This window comes from Pan troglodytes, chromosome 9, assembly GCF_028858775.2.
Source record: "Pan troglodytes isolate AG18354 chromosome 9, NHGRI_mPanTro3-v2.0_pri, whole genome shotgun sequence".
Classification (NCBI taxonomy): Eukaryota; Metazoa; Chordata; class Mammalia; order Primates; family Hominidae; genus Pan; species Pan troglodytes.
In genome coordinates, this window is record NC_072407.2 from 66,584,601 (window position 1) to 66,605,659 (window position 21,059).

A 21,059-nucleotide genomic window follows, 5' to 3' on the forward strand; every position below is an offset into this window, starting at 1 on the left:
GTAGCTGCTGGAAAGGGCTGACCCAAATAGGAGCGAGTGACCCTCTCTGGGGGGCCGCGGCACGGTTTGCAGAGCGCAGGATCGGGCGGCCGGCAGCGCTGCGGTCCCAATGCGCGTGCTGGGGACTTGGACCTGGGCCGCGCAGCCCTGGCCCGCGAGCCGCCGCGACCCCTTCCGTCTCTGTCGCTGGATGTCAGGCAGAGCCTAAGTTTCCCTCGTAAGACAGCGGCCTCTTTTGAAAGTATCCGTGAGAGCACTACCCCGGCCTGCCGGAGCCCCAGTCGACGCACAGAAAAGCCTCGGCGGCACAGACGCGGGCTTTATTAACATTTGGTAGTGAGCGCGGCCCCCGGAGAATCGCGGGGGCTCGGGTCCCGGTGACGCAACGGTTAAACCTGGCTCGCGACTTAGCGCAGGAGCCTGGGGGAAAGCCCGGAGCCTGAGGGCGGGGCTACGGAGCCACTTCCGGCGGCTGTGGGCGGAAAACCCAAAACTTCCGATGGGACCAAGCCTTCCGTGGCTTCACACGCACCGGAAGGGAATCGGGGTCAGCCCTCCCTCCAAAGGAGACAGCACGGATCCTCTTTTTGCATAGGCCTGAGGGAAGTACTTCCGCCCATATTCAAGATGGCTGCCCAGGGCAGTGGGAACGGGTGGAGTTTCGGGATGTGGAGCGAAGGTCACTGGGAGGGGGCGGAGCTTCCCCTGCCCAAGTTCCGATCCCACCAGGACTGGAAGACTCGCGTCCAGCTGGAGCTTTGCCGCATCTGGGTTGCTGTGCCCGCGCTCTTCGGGCGAGGAAGTCCCTTCTGGTGGAGGGAGAAAAGGGTTACATGAGTTAGATTACCATGGCAGCTCGAGCCAGGCTCTCCACTTCCGTGAGCCTTCCTCTAAGTGAGATCGGGGGGGAGATAATGAAGGCCACAACTCCCAGGAGGCTCCACGCCGGGCGGTCGGGGACGCTCGCGAGGACGCATGGGCCCCCAGGAATGGGAACTGGTTAGATCCCAGGAACTCCGTGCCGGGGACGGGAAGAGAGGATGCCTAGGGCCCTAAATGGAAAGGCCAGAGCTGGAGACCTAGCACCCAGAAGATGAGACCGCAATTCGAGAATCAAAGGGCCGGGAGCGATGGTGAGCGCCTGTAATCCCAGCACTTTGGGAGGTTGAAGCGGGAGGATCCTTTGAGGCCAGGAGTTCCAGGCTGCAGTGAGCCGTGATCGCACCACTGCACTCCAGCCTGGGCGACAGAGCGCACAGGTGCCAGCAAGGAGCACAAATACCAGAATGCCTGGTCTTCCAAGAATTCGGGGAACCCAGGAGCTTTGGCCTGGAGTGGGATCTAGACTACAGATCCCAGCATGCCCTGTGACACACACACACACACACACACACACACACACACGCCTGGAGTGGGATCTAGACTACAGATCCCAGCATGCCCTGTGACTCACACACACACACACACACACACACACACACACACGCCTGGAGTGGGATCTAGACTACAGATCCCAGCATGCCCTGTGACTGACACACACACGCCTGGAGTGGGATCTAGACTACAGATCCCAGCATGCCCTGTGACTCATACACACACACACACACACACACACACACACACACACACACACGCCTGGAGTGGGATCTAGACTACAGATCCCAGCATGCCCTGTGACTCACACACACACACACACACACGCCTGGAGTGGGATCTAGACTACAGATCCCAGCATGCCCTGTGACTGACACACACACACACACACACCCCCCCCCAGGCGGGGGAAGAGCTGGGGAGTGGAGCGGGGGGAAAGTCTTGTGACTACAAATCCCAGAATGCTCTGGAGCTAGGAAGGAACAGGACAGGACGGCTTTGGGGAGGGGTCGTGGGACTCCAGATCCGGGCTTGCCTTAGGACAAGGCAGGGACAGACCGGCGAGGGGCGGCCTGGTACTTCAGGTCCTGGCACGCTGGGGACCGGCGCTCACCTTAAAGGAGTCCACAAACTCGTCACTCATCCTCCGGAGCTCGCGGCCATAGCGCTGTGCTGCCCAGAGGTTGGGGGGCGCCGAGCGCGAGCGGCCCCGAAAGGGGCTGGGCTCCTCCCCCATCCCTTCGTCGTCCTCCGTCCCCGCGGGGTAGGAGCTGTGGCGACTCCGGATCTCCACAGCCCCAGCGCCTGCAGAGGGTCAGTGGGTAGGGGGCGACGTTAATCTCAGCTCCTCTAAGCCCCTGGCCCTGCCTGAACCCTCCCCATCAGCTCTGCAGGCCCACTCGTGGGTCTTCCAGGGGCGCATCACAGCCCACCTCTCAGAGCCCCAGTCCCTTGTATGTGAATCGAGGGGAAGCTCAGGGGCCTTTGGTGAAGATTCAGGTTAACTTCTCATTAATCCCACGAATCCTTACCGAGTGCCAATAATGGGTGAGGCCCTGTGCCTAGCACAAAATAAGGGCGTAAGAAATACTAGTTACATCACAAGGTCAGGAGATCGAGACCATCCTGGCCAACATGGTGAAACCCTGTCTCTACTCAAAACACAAAAATTAGCTGGGCATAGTGGCACGTGCCTATAGTCGCAGTTACTCGGGAGGCTGAGGCAGAAGAATCGTTTGAACCCAGGAGGGAGAGGTCGCAGTGAGCCGAGATCACGCCACTGCACTCCGGCCTGGGCGACAGGCTTTTTTTCTCAAAAGAAAAAAAAAAAAGCAAGAAGTATTATTAGTGCAAGACCTTCATGGGGCCTCCTGGCAACCCCTGGGTTGGTAGCTATTTCATAGTGTCTGTTCTACATCGGAGGAAGCCAATCCCTTGGATAGGAAAGTGTCCTGCCACAGCCGGCAGGATTGAATGCCTCCTCTGCAAGGGACCTGCAGAGCCCCTGGAGAACAAGAACTTGGCCGCTACATGTCTGCATCCCCCACAGAGCCTTCTCTGGAGACAGTGTCTGGAACTGTTGACGTTTTTAGGTACCATTGATGGTGCACTTACGTGTAGGCCGAGACATTCCCTTATTATCCTCCTAACCACCCTGGGAGGTGAGTACCAAACATGCTTAGGTGAGAAGACAGAAGCTTAGAGAGTTAAGACTTGCCCAGTTTCTGTGAAGCTGTGGAGGCCTGAGGCTGGAAGGTTCCAAAGGTTTGGTGGAATCCAGAGTCCAGTGATGATCAGCGGAGCTCTGTGTCTCTCCCCTTGTCTAGCCAGCCTTCGACTCTCTTAGCCTGTGTCCTCACCTTTATGAGGGGATAATCCTAGCCCTGACTCCCAGTGGCTGTGTGAACATCACATAAAATTAAAAAATGTGAAAGTGCTTTGTGGCTGGGCGTGATTCCTCACGCCTGTAATCCCAGCACTTTGGGAGGCTGAGGCAGGTGGATTGCTTGAGTTCAGGAGTTCGAGACCAGCCTAGGCAACATTGCAAAACCCCATCTCTATTAATTTAAAAAAATAATAAAAGAAGGCCAGACATGGTGGCTCACGCCAGTAATCCCAGCACTTTGGGAGGCCAAGGCAGGTGGATCACCTGAGGTCAGAAGTTCGAGACCAGCCTGGCCTCAAACTCTGGTGAAACTCCGTCTCTACTAAAAATACAAAAATTAGTTAGGTGTGGTGGTTCACGCCTGTAGTCCTAGCCACTCAGGAGGCTGAAGCAGGAGAACTGCTTTAACCCAGTGGGTGGAGGTTGCAGTGAGCCGAGATTGTGCCACTGCACTCCAGCCTGGGTGGCAGAGCGAGACTGTCTCAAATAATAATAATAATAACAAAAGAAAAAAGAAAGTGCTTTGTAGGCTGCAAGTGCACTACGGGTTATTATTCAGAGGCCCGCCTACTATGGTCTATTTGAACTGTGCTCTGTGCCATCTCCCAACTCCTGCCAACTCCACTCCTCTACCCAGACCGATAAAGACTTAGAACCACTCCCCTGAGCAAACACTTAGAGTGCAATGACAGAGTGAGAAGCAGGTGGGGGGCTGGGCGCAGTGGCTCACGCCTGTAATCCCAGCACTTTGGGAGGCCGAGGTTGGGGGGATCACGAGGTCAGGAGTTTAAGACCAGACTAACCAAGATGGTAAAACCCCGTCTCTACTAAAAATACAAAAAAATTAGCCAGGCGCGGTGGCAGGCACCTGTAATCCCAGCTACTCGGGAGGCTGAAGCAGAAGAATCGCTTGAACCTGGGCAGCAGAGGTTACAGTGAGCCAAGATCACGCCACTGCACCCATCTCAAAAAAAAAAAAAAAAAAAAAAAAAAAAGAGAGGCAGGTAGGGAACATGCTGGGTGTTTATGGCAAGATATGTCTGTCAGGGAGGCTCTTTGGAGGAGGTAAATTACAGGCCAGGAACTGAAGGCGGGGGATAACCATTGGAATGTCTCTTCTCCCCTCAGAGGACCTGAGGACCTGGCCTGTGGGCCAGTGCAGGGCCTCCAGGGGTCCCAGCTAGGACACATAAATGAGACACATGACTAAGAAAGCAAGTAGGTGGCCGGGTGCGGTGGCTTACGCCTTTAATCCCAGCACTTTGGGAGGCCAAGGCGGGCGCATCACGAGGTCAGGAGATCAAGACCATCCTAACACGGTGAAACCCCATCTATACTAAAAGTACAAAAAATTAGCTGGGCATGGTGGCTGGCGCCTTAGTTCCAGCTACTCAGGAGGGTGAGGCAAGACAATGGCGTGAACCCAGGAGGCGGAGCTTGCAGTGAGCTGAGATCGCGCCACTGCACTCCAGCCTGGGTGACAGAGTGAAACTCTACCTCGAGAAAAAAAAAAAAAAGCAAGTAGGCGCAGTGGCTCACGCCAGTAATCCCAACACTTTGGGAGGCCAAGGCAGGTGGATCACTTGAGGCCAGGAGTTCGAGATCAGCCTGACCCAACATGGCAAAAACCCATCTCTACTAAAAATACAAAAAAAGGCCAGGTGTGGTGGCTCACGCCTGTAATCCCAGCACTTTGGGAGCCCAAGGCAGGTGGATCACGAGGTCAGGAGTTCGAGACCAGCCTGACCCACATGGTGAAACCCTGTCTCTACTAAAAATACAAAAATTAGCTGGGTGTGGTGGCGCGAGCCTGTAATCCCAGCTACTCAGGAGGCTGAGGCGGGAGAATCACTTGAACCCAGGAGGCAGAGGTTGCAGTGAGCCGAGATTGCACCACTGCACTCCAGCCTGGGTGGCAGAGTGAGACTCTGTCTCAAAAAAAAAAGAAACTAGCCAGGCATGGTGGTGTGGGCCTGTAGTCCCAGCTACTAGGGAGGTTAAGGCACAAGAATCACTTGAACCTGGGAGGCGGAGGTTGCAGTGAGCTGAGATCTCACCATTGCACACCAGTCTGGCAGTCTGGGAGACAGAGTGAGACTTTGTCTCAAAAAAAAAAAAAAAAAAAAAAAAGCGAGTAAGGGAACGAGAGGACGGAATCCGGAAAGGCCTAGGGTAAGATAGGCTGTGATCAGAGTGCCTGGGCATTCTGAGCATCACCAAAGCCCAGAGCTGCCCCCAGGTCAGGTGGGGATACCTTAAGACCCTGGAGGAGTGAGGTGGCAGTGGGGAGAGGCATACTAGGTCAGGAGTAAAGATTACAGATGACAGCCAGGCGTGGCGGCTCATGCCTATAATCCCAGCACCTTGGGAGGCTGAAGGATTTCGGATAGGGGCAGGAGAGCCAGGAACAGAAGGGGCACTGACGGAACAGGCCTGTCTGCAGAGTAATTTCCAGTTCTGTGGTGCGGTGACTGTGGAGCAGGGGTCAGCTAGGTGGGCCAGGCCCTGGCTACATTCCTGCTCTGACCTTAGCCCATTCTCCAACCCTTTGGGGCCCCAGTGTCTTCTGTGAAATGGGGGCAGTTCCCTATCTGCCAGGATCGCCATGACAACAAATGAGAGCAGGAAAGCCCCCTACCGGCCCCTCATAGCCTGAGGCCTCTGAGAGACCCAGCCAGGTGAATATCCAGCTCTCCCTGTTGTACAGATGAGGAAACAGAGGCAGAGGTTAAGAACTTGCCTGAGGCCATGTGGCTGGGACAGCCTGCTTAGCCACCTAAATACGCAGGAAACGGCAGCTGTTCTCCTCCACTAGCTCTGAGTGGGGCCACAGGACCACTGCGCTTGCCGGACACAAGGCCCCACAGGTGGAAGGTGAGTGACTTGCACCCAGGCACTTGGCCTGGTCACTGCCCCTTGCCCAGGGATCAGAACAAGCAGAAGACACTGGCCAGGTATGGTGGATGGTTGGAAGCCCTCCCTGTGTATTCATTCATTTGATCCTTGCCACACCCTATCAGGGAGGTTCCTCATGGTTGCCATTTTACAGAGGAAGAAACTAAGGCAGAGAGCATAGGTAACTTGCCCAAGGTCACAGAGCTAGTAGGTAGCAGAGCTGGGATCCCAACCCAACCAATGTGGCTTCAGGGGCTGTGTGCTTAGCTGTCATGCCCCAGGCTCCTTCCAGCTGTACCTTGGGCTGCCTTGGAGGCCTAGGCTGGGGAAGGCCCCTTTGGGCCTTCTGCTAGCACCAGTTCTGCCAGGAGCCTGTCCTATGGGGTGGGAGTTTTTCACCAAATTCGTGGACTTAGCCAAGCTAGTTGTTATCAAGATGATACCCATTTGTGTAAATTGAATTATATATATGTAAATACAAATATACATATATTTGTGTGTGTATATATGGGTGTGTGTGTATATATATTTGTGTGTGTATGTATGTGTGTATATATATGTATATATATGTATTTTTTTTTTTTAGAGGGAGTCTTGCTTTGTCACCCAGGCTGGAGTGCAGTGATGTGATCTTGGCTCACTGCAACCTCTGCTCACCAGGTTCAAATGATTCTCCTGCCTCAGCCTCCTGGGTAGCTGGGATTACAGGTGCCCGCCACCATGCCCAGCTAATTTTTGTATTTTTAGTAGAGACGGGGTTTCACCATGTTGGTCGGGCTGGTCTTTAACTCCTGACCTCAGGCAATCCACGTGCCTCGGCCCCCCAAAGTGCTGGGATTACAGGCGTGAGCCACCGTGCCCAGCCCTAAATTGAATTTTTAAAAAGTGTTCTATTTACGGGGGAAAAACCCTGGGGGAGTGTCTGTGAATTCCCTGGGGGAAGGAGAGGGCTGGGGCAGGGCCTGGGCCAGACTCTCCCTTCTCTGGGGAAGGAAAGGGGTGTGGCTCCTCCTTGGGTGTGAACGTGGGTGGGTGCCCAGGCCTGCCCACTCTTGCCATCCGCCTAGAGCCTGGCCCGGAGCTGGGTGTGGAAGTGGAGGGTAGTGGCTGTGGCTAGAAGTGCCCCAGGCCCCAGCATGGCACCTCTAGCTTTACATTCTCTGCGTGTTGGGCTTCTGAGTCAGCGGCTGGGGCGGACATCCCTGCTGATGCTTCCGCAAGCATCCCTGCACTGGGATTTTCAGAGTCCTCAGATTCCCAAGAAGGAGAATACGAAGTTCTCCCTGTTTTATAGATGAGGAAACAGAGGCACACTTAATTACAAGACACTTGCACACTGAATTGCACACTTAATTAAAACAGTGGTGTTCCAGACCGTTTGGAGCAGTGAAGCTCTGCCATCAGGCAAGGTCTGGGTTTGGATCCTGCCCCTACCACATGCCGACCACACGCAATCTGCTGCCGGGGGAGGCTGACGTCAGTGGCCAGCACAGTGGCCAGTGCTGCCACCCCACCCTGGGCAGACACTCGCAGCCTGTCCGCCTCCGGCACCTGTAGGCCTCAGCCTTGACTATAGCCTTCCGGTACAGAAGCCCCTTCAGGCCTGCAGAGAACACCCCCAACCTTGCTCAGAGCTCATAAAATCAGAAAGTACTCTAAAGTTGGCAAATGTTTCCTTTTTGTTTTTAAAAAACAGCAACAGGGTCTCTCTCTGTCACCCAGTCTGGAGTGCGGTGGCACGATCTCAGCTTACTGCAGCCTCAAAATCCTAGGCGCAATCGATCTTCCCACCTCAGCCTCCTGAGTAGCTTGGACTACAGGCATCACCATGCCCGGCTAATTTTTTAATTTAAAAAATTTTTAGAGAAGGGTCTTGCCATCTTGCCCAGGCTGGTCTCGAACTCCTGAGCTCAAGTGATCCTCCTGCCTTGGCCTCCCAGAGTGCTGGGATTACAGGTATGAAAGGCTGGCTGGCAAATGTTTGTTCACTTTCTTTTCCCTTTTCCTAAGTTAGCTGAAAATGTTTTCTATAAAGGGGGTTCAGTGGGCCACGTGGTCTCTGTGACAACCACTCACCTTTGTGGCCAGAGCTGAAAGGAAACCATAATCAATGTGTAAATGAATACACTGCACCTTGCTGTGTTCCACTAACACTTTCTTTAGGGACCTTGAAATTTGAATTTCATAGAATGTTCACATTTTACAAAATATAGTTCTTTGGATTTTTGTCCACAACTTAAAAATATAGGCCCAATGTGGTGGCTCATGCCTGTAATCCCAACACTTTGGGAGGCCAAGGCAAAAGGACTGCTTGAGGCCAGGAGTTCGAGACCAGCCTGAGCAACACAGAAAGACCCTTGTCTCTACAAAAATTAAAATAAAAAAATTAGCCAGGCATGGTGGCGTGCGCCTGTAGTCCCAGCTACTTAGGAAGCTGAGGTGGGAGGATGGCTGGAGCCCAGAAATTTGAGGCTTTATAAATATATAAAGCCAAGAATGTACATAAAGGCAAGAAAATCACTTGAACCTGGGAGGTAGAGGTTGCTGCGAGGCGAGATTGCACCACTGCACTCCAGCCTGGGCGACAGAGTGAGGCTCCATCTCGGAAAAAAAAAAATTATATATATATATATTTATATATAAATACATATATACATAAAGTAATAACAATGGCAGTTCTAATAATAAGAGCCGCAAACACTTAGCCCCTCCTCTGCGCCAGGCACTGTTTCCAAGCACTTTTCCTATATTAACTCATCAGGTCCTCGCTACAGCCCTGCGAGGTGGGACTAGTTCTATTCCCGTTTACAGATGAGGAAACTCAGGCAGATGGAGTTAATTAACCTGCTCAAGCTCAACCTGCTAGGAAGGGTAGAGCCACGTTTGAACCCTGCAGTCTGGCCCAGGGGCTAGCACTGGGCTGCTTCTTTCTGCCTCTCCACTGTCCACACCTGTTTCAGACACTGGGCTGTGTGGGCTGTCACAGCACAAGGTGGCTGCAGTCCCTGCCCTGGGGACACCTCAGCCATCCAGCAGGGGGGCCTGGTGGCAGGGACTATGAGGAGTGACCGAACCAAGTGTGAGTTGCTCTGCGCAGGTAGAGGGGGCAGAGGCCCCGTGGCTCTGGCGGGGCACTGGCACTTGCTGATCTTTTCTGGGAAACCACTTGCTTTTGGAGACACTGAAAACTAAATCAAAAGGTTGAGAAATCCAGCTCTGTCCTCACCTGGCAGCTGTCTTCTCCCGCAGCCCTCTTTCCTACGGGTCTGCAGCTGGGGCTGGGGGGAGGTGTCGTCCCTGGCCTGTGCAGAATGTTACTCCTGTCCTCTGCCACTCCACCAGCACCCTGTCTCCTTTCTGTACCTTGCTACTCCTTCTACCATGATCTTGTCCCACTCTCCCCTCAGACTCATTCCCAGGGACATAACCTAGGCCTTGTCACCATCAAATAACTCCATCCCAAGCTTCCCACCAGCTGACCCAACCTGTGTGGATCATGCCCCTGGGACCCCAACTCCAACGATGCTGCGGCTTCCCAGGGCTTGCTCCCTTCCCTGAAGCTCAGCCAGCTTGGACCCCACATCTACCCTTCCTTCCTTTGCACACACCTGAAGCCCCTACCCCTAACTGGACTGAGACAAGCACAACTCTGGTTCAGACTCCAAGTCCCTGCCAGCTCCCACTAGCACCCTGCTAAAAATCCCACCAGATGCTTAAAGCCACCTCTAGCGGCCAGACGCGGTGGCTCATGCCTGTAATCCCAGCATTTTGGGAGGCTGAGGCGGGTGGATCACGAGGTCAGGAATTCGAGACCAGCCTGGCCAACATGGTGAAACCCCCCGTCTCCACTAAAAACACAAAAATTGGCTGGGCATGGTGCATGCCTGTAATCCCAGCTACTGGGGAGGCTCAGGCAGGAGAATGGCGTGAACCCAGGAGGTGGAAGTTGCAGTGAGCGGAGATCGTGCCACTGCACTCCAGCCTGGTGACAGAGTAAGACTCTATCTCAAAAAAAAAAAAAAAAAAAAAAAAAAAAAAAAAAATCCCCCTCTATCCCACCCTCTAGGGTAGCCTCCAGATCCTCCCTCACCCTTCAGTGTTTCTTCTCCATTAAAAGCAACTTCATCCTACCGGGTGCTCAAGCCAGATTCCTTGGTGTTGGCTGGGCACTGTGGCTCATGCCTGTAATCCCAGCACTTTGTGAGGCCAAGGTGGGAGGATCACTTGGGGCCAGGAGCTCAAGACCAGCCTGGCCAACATAGCAAGACCTTGTCTCTAAAATTAATAATAATTTGGCCAGGCGTGGTGGCTCACGCCTGTAATCCCAGCACTTTGGGAGGCCAAGGCGGGCGGATCACAAGGTCAGGAGATCGAGACCATCCTGGCTAACATGGTGAAACCCCATCTCTACTAAAAACACACACAAAAAGATTAGCTGGGCATGGTGGCGGGAGGCTGTAGTCCCAGCTACTCTGGAGGCTGAGGCAGGAGAATGGCGTGAACCCGGGAGGCAGAGCTTGCAGTGAGCTGAGATGGTGCCACTGCACTCCAGCCTGGGCGACAGAGCAAGACTCCATGTCAAAAATAAAATAAAATAAAATAAAAATAATAATAATAATAATAATTTTTTTTGAGATGGAGTCTTGCTCTGTCACCCAGGCTGGAGTGCAGTGGCACCATCTCGGCTCACTGCAAGCTCTGCCTCCCGGGTTCACGCCATTCTCCTGCCTCAGCCTCCCGAGTAGCTGGGACTATAGGCACCCACCACCACGCCCGGCTAATTTTTTGTATTTTTAGTAGAGACGGGGTTTCACCATTTAGCCAGGATGGTCTCGATCTCCTGACCTCGTGATCCGCCCACCTCGGCCTCCCAAAGTGCTGGGATTACAGGCGTGAGCCACCGCGCCTGGCCTAATTTATTTTATTTTTATTTATTTTTTGTTTTTTGAGACGGACTCTTGCTCTGTCACCCAGGCTGGAGTGCAGTGGCATGATTTCAGCTCACTGCGACCTCCACCTCCTGGGTTCAAGTGATTCTCCTGCCTCAGCCTCTCAGGTAGCTGGGATTACAGGCGCCCACCACCACATCCAGCTAATTTGTGTATTTGTAGTAGAGACAGGATTTCACCAAGTTGACCAGGCTGTTCTCGAACTCCTGACCTCAAGTGATCTGCCTGCCTCAGCCTCCCGATGTGCTGGGATTACAGGTGTGAGCCACCACGCCCGGCCAATAATAATTTTTTTTTTGAGACGGAATCTCGCTCTGTCACCCAGGCTGGAGTGCAGTGGTGCAATCTCTGCTCACTGCAAGCTCTGCCTCCCGGGCTCACGCCATTCTCCTGCCTCAGCCTCCAGAGTAGCTGGGACTACAGGCGCCCACCACCACGCCCAGAGAATTTTTTGTATTTTTAGTGGAGACGGGGTTTCACCATGTTAGCCAGAATGGTCTCTATCTCCTGACCTCATGATCTGCCCACCTCGAACTACCAAAGTGCTGGGATTATAGGCGTGAGCCACCGCGCCCAGCCTAATAGTTTTTTAAAAATTCCTTGGCATCATCCTGACTCCTCTCTTTCCCTCGCACCCCACATCCAGTCCATCAGCAGATCCTGCCAGTTCTGCTTTAAAAATAAATCCAGAGGCCAGCTACTTCTCACCACCTCCCTGGTGACTCTCTGAATGTCTAAATCTGACCATGCTGCCTCTGCTCAAATCCTTTCCAGGTTTTTACTCAAAGGCAAAGCCAGAGTCCTTAGAATGACCTTCAACTTTAGGTCTCCAAATACCCTTTCCTAAACCCCCTCCCCTAGGCCCACCCTAGCCAGGAGCAGGTGTTGCCCTCAGGGCCTTACCATCTGCCCTTCTCTCTGCCTGGAACTCTCTTCCCATCATCCCTATGGCCTTGGCTCCAGTGGTGCTTCTCACCAAGGTGAGTGCTGACCACCTCTGCTACCATCACTCCCCCCCCCGCCCCTGTGACTCCGGATTCTCTTAACTCTTTTTTTTGAGATGAGTCTCACTCTGTCGCCAGGCTGGAGTGCAGTGGCACGATCTCGGCTCACTGCAACCTCTGCCTCCCGGGTTCAAGCGATTCTCCTGCCTCAGCCTCCCGAGTAGCTGGGACTATAGGTGCGCGCCACCATGCCCAGCTAATTTTTGTATTTTTGGTAGAGATGGGGTTTCACCATGTTGGCCAGGATGGTCTCCATCTCTTCACCTTGTGATACGCCCACCTAGGCCTCCCAAAGTGTTGGAATTACAGGCGTGAGCCACCGCGCCCGGCCTCTCTTAACTCTTTTACATGCTGCCCCCATACAAATCTTCTCACGCATGATAGGATGCTTTTGTGCTTGTTTGCTCATGGCCCCACCAGCTCACTAGAAGGTAAGCTCCACAAGGGCAAGGATTCCTGACGCTTGGGTTCACCGAGGCCCCCTAGCAACTGGAACAGCCTGTGTCACACGGTGAGCACTCACTGTGTGGCGCGAGTGAATGCTGAGTGTGTGTGGGGGGCAGAGAGCAGGGGAAGTTTGTGAGCAGAAAAATGGCCAAGTGCAAGCTCAGGAAGTTAAAGAAAGCTGTGGAGGCTGAGCATGGTGGCTCACGCCAGTAATCTGAACAGTCTGGGAGGCCAAGGTGAGAGGATTGCTTGGGCCCAGGAATTCGAGACAAGACTGGGCAACAAAGCAAGACCCCACCTCTACAAAAAATAAAAAATGAGCTGGTGTGGTGGCATGCACCTGTGGTCCCAGCTGTTCTGGAGGCTGAGGCAGGAGGATCGTTTGAGCCCAGGAGTTTGAGGCCTGCCTGGGCAACAAAAGGAGACCCCGCCCCTGCTCTCATCTCATGAAAATGTGAAAAATGCTGGGCGTGGTGGCTCACGCCTGTAATCCCAACACTGTTGGGAGGCTGAGGCGGGTGGATTACGAGGTCAGGAAATGGAGACCACCCTGGCTAACACGGTGAAACCCCATCTTTAATAAAAATACAAGAAATTAGCCCGGCATGGTGACACGCGCCTGTAGTCCCAGCTACTCTGGAGGCTGAGGCAGGAGAACTGCTTGAACCCAGGAGGCAGAGGTTGCAGTGAGCCGAGATTGCACCACTGCACCCCAGCCTGGGCAGCAGAGTGAGACTCCGTCTCAGGAAAAAGAAAAAAAAAAGAAAAAGTAAAAAATAAATTAACTGGGTGTGGTCCACACACCTGTATTCCCAGTTACGTGGGAGGATCACTTAAGCCCAGAAGTTCCGGGCTGCAGTGAGCTGAGATCGCACCTCTGTACTCCCTCCTGGGTGATAGAGCGAGACCCTGTCTCAAAACAAAACAAAACAAACAGAAAAAAGAAAGCAAGCTATGGGGTCCAATCTGAGAGAATCGAGTGTGTGTGTTTATCCGTAAGAGAGCGAGGGGAAAGAGGCCTCTTAAGCCTTCTTAATCCTGAAAATGGGGAGGAGGTCTTTTAAGCTTCAGTGCCAGAGTGACATGACCTAGTTTTCTATTTTTAGAGATGGGGTCTGGCTATGTTGCCCAGGCTGGTCTTGAATTCCTGGGCTCAAGCCAGCCTCCTGAGTTGCTGGGACTACAGACATGTGCCACCCCACCCAGCTTGACCTGGTTTTTGTGTTCAGAAGATATCTGTTGTTGTTCCAGGTGCCAAGGCCAGTGCTGGGCACAGGGGTGCTAGAGCCTACTGAGAAATGGACATAGAACCCCAGTGTCCATCCTTCCATCTTGGAGCCTGTGCTTCTCACCCCACACAGCCCTGCTGTCTGGGAGGACTGTCTGCCCCTTGAGGTCACCTGCCCCTGGCCACTGTGCCAGGACAGTCCTGCTGTGGGTACGAGCCACAGGGCAAGAAAGAACACATCTGGGAGCTGGAAGGCCCAATCCCAGGGAAAGCATGTAGCCTGGGGCAGGGCACCAAGGAGGCTTCCAGCCCCCACATTCTAAGGAAAGAAACACCAGGTAGGTGTGGCCTTAGGCAGGCCCCTTTTCCTTTTCGGATCACTGCCTGCCTGTCACTGATTTCTGTCCTAGCCCCACACTAATAGCTGCCATATATATATATATATATATATATATGTATGTATGTATTTTAAGAGCTGGAGTCTCCCTAAGTCACTCAGGCTGGCCTTGAACTTCTGGGCTCAAGCGATCCTCCTGCCTTGGCCTCCCAAAGTGCTGGGATTACAGGTGTGAGCCACCACGCCCGGCAGCAACCATTTTTTAGCTTTAATGTGCACCAGCTCTGTAATCAAGTGCATCCTATATGTTCCTGCTAATTAACTCAACAGTCCTACAATGGTGGTTATTAATTGCTGTTTTACGAAAGAGGAAACTGGGGCTCTGAGAGTTTGGGGACCGACCCAAAGCATTCAGTGCCTGTGGATGCAACTGGGATGCAGGGAGCCAGTGGGCTGGGGGTGAGGTGTCCCGGCAGGTGGAGGTGGTGGGGTACTTACCTCCATGATGGCTGCTGCTGGTTGGCTGCTCCTGCTGGTGACTGGCGTCCCACAGGAGGCCTGGGGCCTGGCGATGATGCTTGCCGGAGCCTGAGGGCCCGTCCCCTGCGGGGCTGGGGCCCAGGCCCCTCTCTGCAGAGCTGGAGTCTTCCTGCTCACTCGGCTCAAACTCTGGGATCTGGAACATGCTCTGGGCTGTGAGGACAAGATGTTACGTAGTCAAGGCACAGCTGGGGCCAACGGTGGCCCTGGAAGGCAGAGGCAGGGACCCCTGGCTTCCTCTCCCACCCTAGCGCCCCCAGGCCCGCCAGGCCTCCTGGGCCCTCATCTGTCTGCCGGGTCTGGCCTGGCAGGGAGCTGAGGCTGTCGGCTCAGGACCTCAGTCTCCCCTCAGAACCCCGGTGGACCCAGGCCCCGCCCCGCCCGTGGTGACGGCGCACAGGTCTCACCCCAAGCCCGATCTCGAGGCCCCTGACCCGGGCCTGCCACCTCCCTCCAGCACCCCGGGCTCCGGGCCCTAGTTGCTTGGGCAACGGGAACTGTCAGCGACCTGGCCCAATCACCTCTCGGAACGTCACTCGGGTAGGTCCAGAGGCGGGGTCAACCCGGCCCGGCTCCGCCCCCCCGCCGGATCCAAGGCTCCTCGTCCGCAGCCTTATTTCTCCCTCCTTCGGCCCCGGGACTCACATCCTCGCTGCCTCACACCTTGGGCGTGTGTGGGAGCAGGAGAGGGATTCTCTGGGGTCCCCATTTGGAACCTGGAGACCCACTTCTGCCAACAAGTCCTTCAGCCCCTCTGGGCCTTAGTTTCCCCCCAGTGAAGTGGGGATAGTGACAGCTCCCCTGGGAGCCAGTGAAAACTTTGTGAAGGGAGTGATTACTGCGGGCGAAGGCGCTTGGCACAGCCACAACTGAAGCTTAGCCGTCGGATGTGATTATTGTTGCTATTGTTACCGCTCCGCCTGGACTGGGTGCCCGGTCGGAAAGTCCCGCTCCCCGCTCCTCCTCCCAGGCGCGGAAGCTTCGCGCCGCCCGCCTCGGGGGACACCTCCCGCGCCATCTCGGGGGCACTGGAGATAAGGAAAGGAACCTCCTCCCTGGCTGGGATGGCTGCCCGGGCGCGGGAGGAGGGCCGGGGACCCGGTGAGGGAGGACCGTAGGGCCCGTGGGGGCTTCACGCCTGGCAGGCGGCCGGCCAGGTGAGCAGGGCCGCGGGCGCGCCGGGGCGAGGGGCGGGCCCGCGCGCGGGATTCGGGGCTCCGCGGGTTCAGGCCCGGGGGCGGGGCCCGGGGGCCATCTTGGCTATGGGCGGAAGTTTTCTTCAGAGACCGAAGGACGGGAATCCGTTGCCGCCCCCGGCCGGGCGGCACGACCCCGATTTGGGTATGGGAGAGAGGGGCGTGGGAACTGGCGGACCCCCATACAAGTAAAGGCGGGCGGCACGGGGCACGGCCCACCCGGGGATCCCCTGGATGCGGCACGGCCCCCGCAACTCGGCCGCCCTCCTGCCGCCTCCCGTAACCCCGGGCGCCCGCCAGCGGCGCAGCTCGCGCCAATTCTCGTACGGTTTCACGCCGGGTGCGGCGCTGGACTGCGGAGCCAGCCGGGCCGCTGCGCAATTTGCGTAGCGAACGGCGCCCGCGCAGGCGCAGGAGGGGGAGGGGGGCGGAGCAGCGGGAGCCGGGGAGCCGGAGCCCCGGGTCCCCACGACCTGAGCCGGCTCTCCCATTAGCGGCCTGAGGACCTGGCGTCCGCCTCCTCCCTCCCCTTGAGGCTGGAGCGTGGACGCGGTGGGGGAGGGTGGGGTGGGGGCAGCTTTCGAGAATTACGAGGACAGGAGGCAGAGGCCCTCCCCATCCGCATTATTGGAGGAGAGAGAGCCTCCCCCAGCTTGGGGAGGGGGAGAGCGGGGCATTGGGCGCCCCTCGCAGCGGCCGCTGCCCTGACCCGACGGGTATCGGCCGGCTCTCCCCCTCCACCCAGGACGACATGAACGACCGAGGCCAAGGAGTCCTCTCCTTGGGCCTCTGCATCCCCCCATCCTTGGCTCTGGGGTAGGCCCAGGGAGGAGACACCCCCAACCCCTATCCGGTCTGTCCTGGAGAAAAGAGACTGCCCTTCCATGCCCCTGAGTGAGGGGCCTGGGGCCCAGGCTGCCTGTGTTCCCCAAGGGCAAGGGTCTCTCTGTTGAGGAGGAGGGGCCTGTCAGCCACAACTTCTTTCCTCCTGAGCGCCCCATCTCCCTCTCTGCACCCTGCAGTTCCCACCCCTCCGTATTTATTTCCCTGGTCCCGCCGACAGTCCCTCCTTGTCTGTCTCCGGGATTCAGGCCTCCCTCCCTGACATGGAGAGTAACCTGTCTGGCCTGGTGCCTGCTGCCGGGCTGGTGCCTGCGCTGCCACCTGCTGTGACCCTGGGGCTGACGGCTGCCTACACCACCCTGTATGCCCTGCTCTTCTTCTCCGTCTATGCCCAGCTCTGGCTGGTGCTTCTGTATGGGCACAAGCGTCTCAGCTATCAGACGGTGTTCCTGGCCCTCTGTCTGCTCTGGGCCGCCTTGCGTACCACCCTCTTCTCCTTCTACTTCCGAGATACTCCCCGCGCCAACCGCCTGGGGCCCTTGCCCTTCTGGCTTCTCTACTGCTGCCCCGTCTGCCTGCAGTTCTTCACCTTGACGCTTATGAACCTCTACTTTGCCCAGGTAACCAAGTGGTCCCGGGTGGGGGGCGGGAGGTGGCAAGCCTCAAGGACCCACAGGAGTGAAGGGCATCTCTGCTCCTAGGTGGTGTTCAAGGCCAAGGTGAAGCGTCGGCCGGAGATGAGCCGAGGCTTGTAAGTACTCGGGACACTGGTGGGCTCAGCCTCCAGGTCAGGGGCAGGTGACAGTCCCATGTAGATCCCTTCCCACCTCTCAGGGCTGAGACAAAGGCAACCCAGGGAATGTCTGTGGAAGATCTTGGAAAAGTTAAAGCACCTGGCGCAGACGGCTCAGCAGAGGCCTTGCAGATCTGCAAGGCACAGGAATAGGAATGCTTGTGGTAGTGTGAGGGAGAGGGCCCCAATGTCATCCACCATGGAGGGCGAGCTAGAGGCTCCAGCCCATGGAAGCACCAAAGCCATATGCACTCCTGGGTGACCTGGGGCCGCAATGCCCTCGTCATTTGTACAGTGTCTTACGGTTTATAAAGAGCTTTCCCAGCCATCTTTTATTTGTACAATTTCCCTGAGAGGCTACTATCCTCCCTTGAGAGATGAAGAAACTGAGGCCCAGCCAGGTAAGACAGCAGGATCAAGGTCGCAGAGCTGGGGCTCAGACAGAGACTTCTGACTCCAGTTGGTGCACCTTCCGAAGTACCATGGCTGTCAGTCACCTTCTGACCTTTTTGGGCCTCAGTTTCTCCATCTGTAAGAGTGGAGGAACAGGGCTCAGACTGGATGCCCTGAGTTTTGTCGACATTGGGGTTTCCTGCAGGAGGTGGGGCAGGTGGTGAGTGCTGAGGGCTGTTGAGGGCCCGCGCTGACTGTGCTGTGGCTGCAGGCTCGCTGTCCGAGGGGCCTTTGTGGGGGCCTCGCTGCTCTTTCTGCTGGTGAACGTGCTGTGTGCTGTGCTCTCCCATCGGCGCCGGGCACAGCCCTGGGCCCTGCTGCTTGTCCGCGTCCTGGTGAGCGACTCCCTGTTCGTCATCTGCGCGCTGTCTCTTGCTGCCTGCCTCTGCCTCGTCGCCAGGCGGGCGCCCTCCACTAGCATCTACCTGGAGGCCAAGGTAGGGCCGCAGCACTGATGCCCAGGTGTCTTTTGGGTCTCTCGGCAGCGGTTCTCAGGGTGTAGAGGAAGCTGGGAGCCTTCTCTCCCTGAGGGTCCTCTGTTGTTACCTGTGCCAGGGGACCAGTGTGTGCCAGGCGGCCGCGATGGGTGGCACCATGGTCCTGCTCTATGCCAGCCGGGCCTGCTACAACCTGACAGCACTGGCCTTGGCCCCCCAGAGCCGGCTGGACACCTTCGATTACGACTGGTACAATGTGTCTGACCAGGTGGGCATACGCATGTCTGCCACCTCCTTAGTAGCCGTGGCACCTTGGCCCCAGCTGGCCTGGGCCCTGTCCCACTACCCCTTTGGCGTGACTGCAGACTGGCACCAGCCCCTGCCTTCCCACAGGCGGACCTGGTGAATGACCTGGGGAACAAAGGCTACCTGGTATTTGGCCTCATCCTCTTCGTGTGGGAGCTACTGCCCACCACCCTGCTGGTGGGCTTCTTCCGGGTGCACCGGCCCCCACAGGACCTGGTAAGGGTCTGCTCCCTCTTCTGTGGGGCCAGTGGAGGGGGCGGATGTTGCAAATCCTGGGTTGGAGTCTGGGGTTGGGCCTGGGAGGCCAGTGCGGGACAGGAGTAAGTATCGATGATGGCTTCCTCCCCCAGAGCACCAGCCACATCCTCAATGGGCAGGTCTTTGCCTCTCGGTCCTACTTCTTTGACCGGGCTGGGCACTGTGAAGATGAGGGCTGCTCCTGGGAGCACAGCCGGGGTGAGAGCACCAGGTAGGAGCCGTGGCACTGCCTCAGTACCCCTGCCCTACCCCCCCCCCCCCGCTGGCTCCATCAAGCTATGGGGGACCGAGATAGCCGGGTCTTGCCTTCCACCCCTGCCATGGCCTTTGCTTCCCCATCTGTACTAGGTGAGGTCCCCTGGGTTCCTATTGCTAAAGCCTCCACCCCTTGCCTAGAGATGTACTTTGCCCTGGGCCCCGAAGATCTAGGTCACAGGGGTTCTGTTCTAAGCCTGTCTTCCTCCTGCAGCTCTTGTGACTGTGGCCCTGGTCACTGTCCTGAGACTGACCCTGTTTCTCTGCTGCAGTATGTCGGGCAGTCTAGGCTCTGGGAGCTGGTATGGTGCCATCGGGCGTGAGCCGGGCTGGTATGGGGGCAGCCAGACGAAGACCACTCCTCTGCTCTTCTCCCAGGTGCCAGGACCAGGCGGCCACCACCACAGTCTCTACTCCACCCCACAGACGTGATCCCCCTCCCTCCCCCACAGAATACCCAGGCCCCAGTCCCCCTCATCCTAGGCCCCTGTGCCAAGTTTGTCTGCCGCTTCTTGCCCAGGATCCTGGGGGTCGTGGCTGCCCCCTCCTCTGGCCGGCTCCTTGCTGCTCCTGTCATAGTGAGCTTGTGCCGTCCCCCTAGGATGGGGGGCATGGCCCTGGCTGCCAGATGCCCACAGCACCCTGGCATGACCTGCCACCTCCGCTTCCACACCGGAGCCAGCTACCTCTCCTGTGCCTGCCACTCAATAAACAGTGTCTGCGCCCCACAGTTGTGCACCTGTCTGTCATCTGCCTTGTGTTCCTATCACTTTTGCCTGTTTGGCCTAAGGCTGAACAGACACTAGCCCTTGAAGTGGGCTGCTAGGCTGGGCAGGGGTGACTTATCCCATCAAGGCTGGTGGGCTGGGAGAGGAGGGGCCTGCAGTTTGCAAGGGAAGGAGACCACACGGGCCTTTGTTCTCAAAGCTCTCCTGGCCCAGAATTGCCCCACTACCTCCAGATCCCTCTCCACTTGAACAGTTCCTACTCTTTCCTCAAGACCTGCGTCAACTGTTACCTCCTTTAGGAAGCCTTCTGTCTCCTGGTCAAGGGACATGGCCCCTCTGCTGGGCCCCACAGGTCCACGTTACTGATTATGTGGCCATTGAGGTTCTTTGTTTTGTTTTGTTTTGTTTTTTGAAGCAGGGTCTCACTCTGTCACTCAGACTGGAGTGCAGTGGCACGATCATGGCCCACTGCAGCCTCAACCTACCAGGCTCAAGCAATCCTCCTGCCTCAGCCTCCCGAGTAGCTGGGAATACAGGCACATGCCACCATTCCTGACTAATTTTTTAATTTTTAATTTTAGAGGTGGGGTTTCACCATGTTGCCCAGGCTGGTGTTGAACCCCTGGGCTCAAGCAATCCACCCACCTCAGCTTCCCAAAGTGCTGGGATTACAGGCATGAGGTACCATGCCTGGCAGCTTCTGAGTCTTAACCCCAATGGATTAAACTTTCTGGAGGCCCTGTTTCCCTATCACCACCCCAACCTCGTCTTTAGGAGTCAGGAGTTAGTCCGGGGCTTGCTGGGGAGTTGGCGCGGTGACTGAGCAGCCCCCATCTTCCTACCAGGGCGTGGGTTTGCCCAGATGTACAGGTGGTCCCCTAGCTATGCCCTCCCGTTAGCCCTCTTCTCCACTGTCCTTAGTAGCATAGTCACTGCCCTCTGCTTCCATGGCCCTGGCAGATCTGTCTGATGGCTAGGAGTCCTTTGCTGGAGGGTCTGTCCCCTGCCCACATAGGTGGTTGTCCCAGCTTTTCAGAGTTCCCTTGGCTTATCACTGGGCCTGCTTCAAAACCCTTTACTTGGGACCATCCTGGGCACCAGGCCCTCAGGGCCTCCAGAGAGGGCATCTGA

The 21,059-nt window shown here is 56.3% G+C and overlaps 2 protein-coding genes across 18 annotated transcripts; one reads left to right on the forward strand and one right to left on the reverse strand.

Annotated features, from left to right (window-relative positions):
- Positions 1 to 304: 304 nt before the first annotated feature.
- On the reverse strand, positions 305 to 15,266 carry BAD (BCL2 associated agonist of cell death). Of its 2 annotated transcripts, none has more exons than XM_016919750.2 (4): positions 15,181 to 15,266; positions 14,618 to 14,812; positions 1,988 to 2,178; positions 305 to 809 (listed from the first exon to the last, which is right to left on the reverse strand). In XM_016919750.2, exons 2-4 carry the CDS (start codon positions 14,802 to 14,804, stop codon positions 681 to 683), a joined length of 507 nt encoding a protein of 168 aa, XP_016775239.1. In that variant the 5' UTR covers positions 14,805 to 14,812; positions 15,181 to 15,266; the 3' UTR covers positions 305 to 680. The 2 variants fall into 2 exon arrangements, with proteins under 2 accessions (XP_016775239.1, NP_001238857.1); NM_001251928.1 differs by lacking the exon at positions 15,181 to 15,266 and adding an exon at positions 15,067 to 15,119 and having other exon boundaries at positions 601 to 809.
- Positions 1,003 to 19,928, forward strand: GPR137 (G protein-coupled receptor 137). 16 transcript variants are annotated; one of them, XM_001163870.7, is made up of 8 exons: positions 1,003 to 1,133; positions 16,947 to 17,318; positions 17,400 to 17,449; positions 18,156 to 18,381; positions 18,500 to 18,649; positions 18,775 to 18,903; positions 19,038 to 19,156; positions 19,473 to 19,928. In XM_001163870.7, the coding sequence occupies exons 1-8, from the start codon at positions 1,131 to 1,133 to the stop codon at positions 19,630 to 19,632; spliced, it is 1,209 nt and encodes a 402-aa protein (XP_001163870.4). In that variant the 5' UTR covers positions 1,003 to 1,130; the 3' UTR covers positions 19,633 to 19,928. The 16 variants fall into 16 exon arrangements, with proteins under 16 accessions (XP_001163870.4, XP_009421630.2, XP_009421635.1 ...); XM_009423355.5 differs by having other exon boundaries at positions 19,579 to 19,928; XM_063783009.1 differs by lacking the exon at positions 1,003 to 1,133 and adding an exon at positions 15,686 to 15,816.
- Positions 19,929 to 21,059: the final 1,131 nt, after the last annotated feature.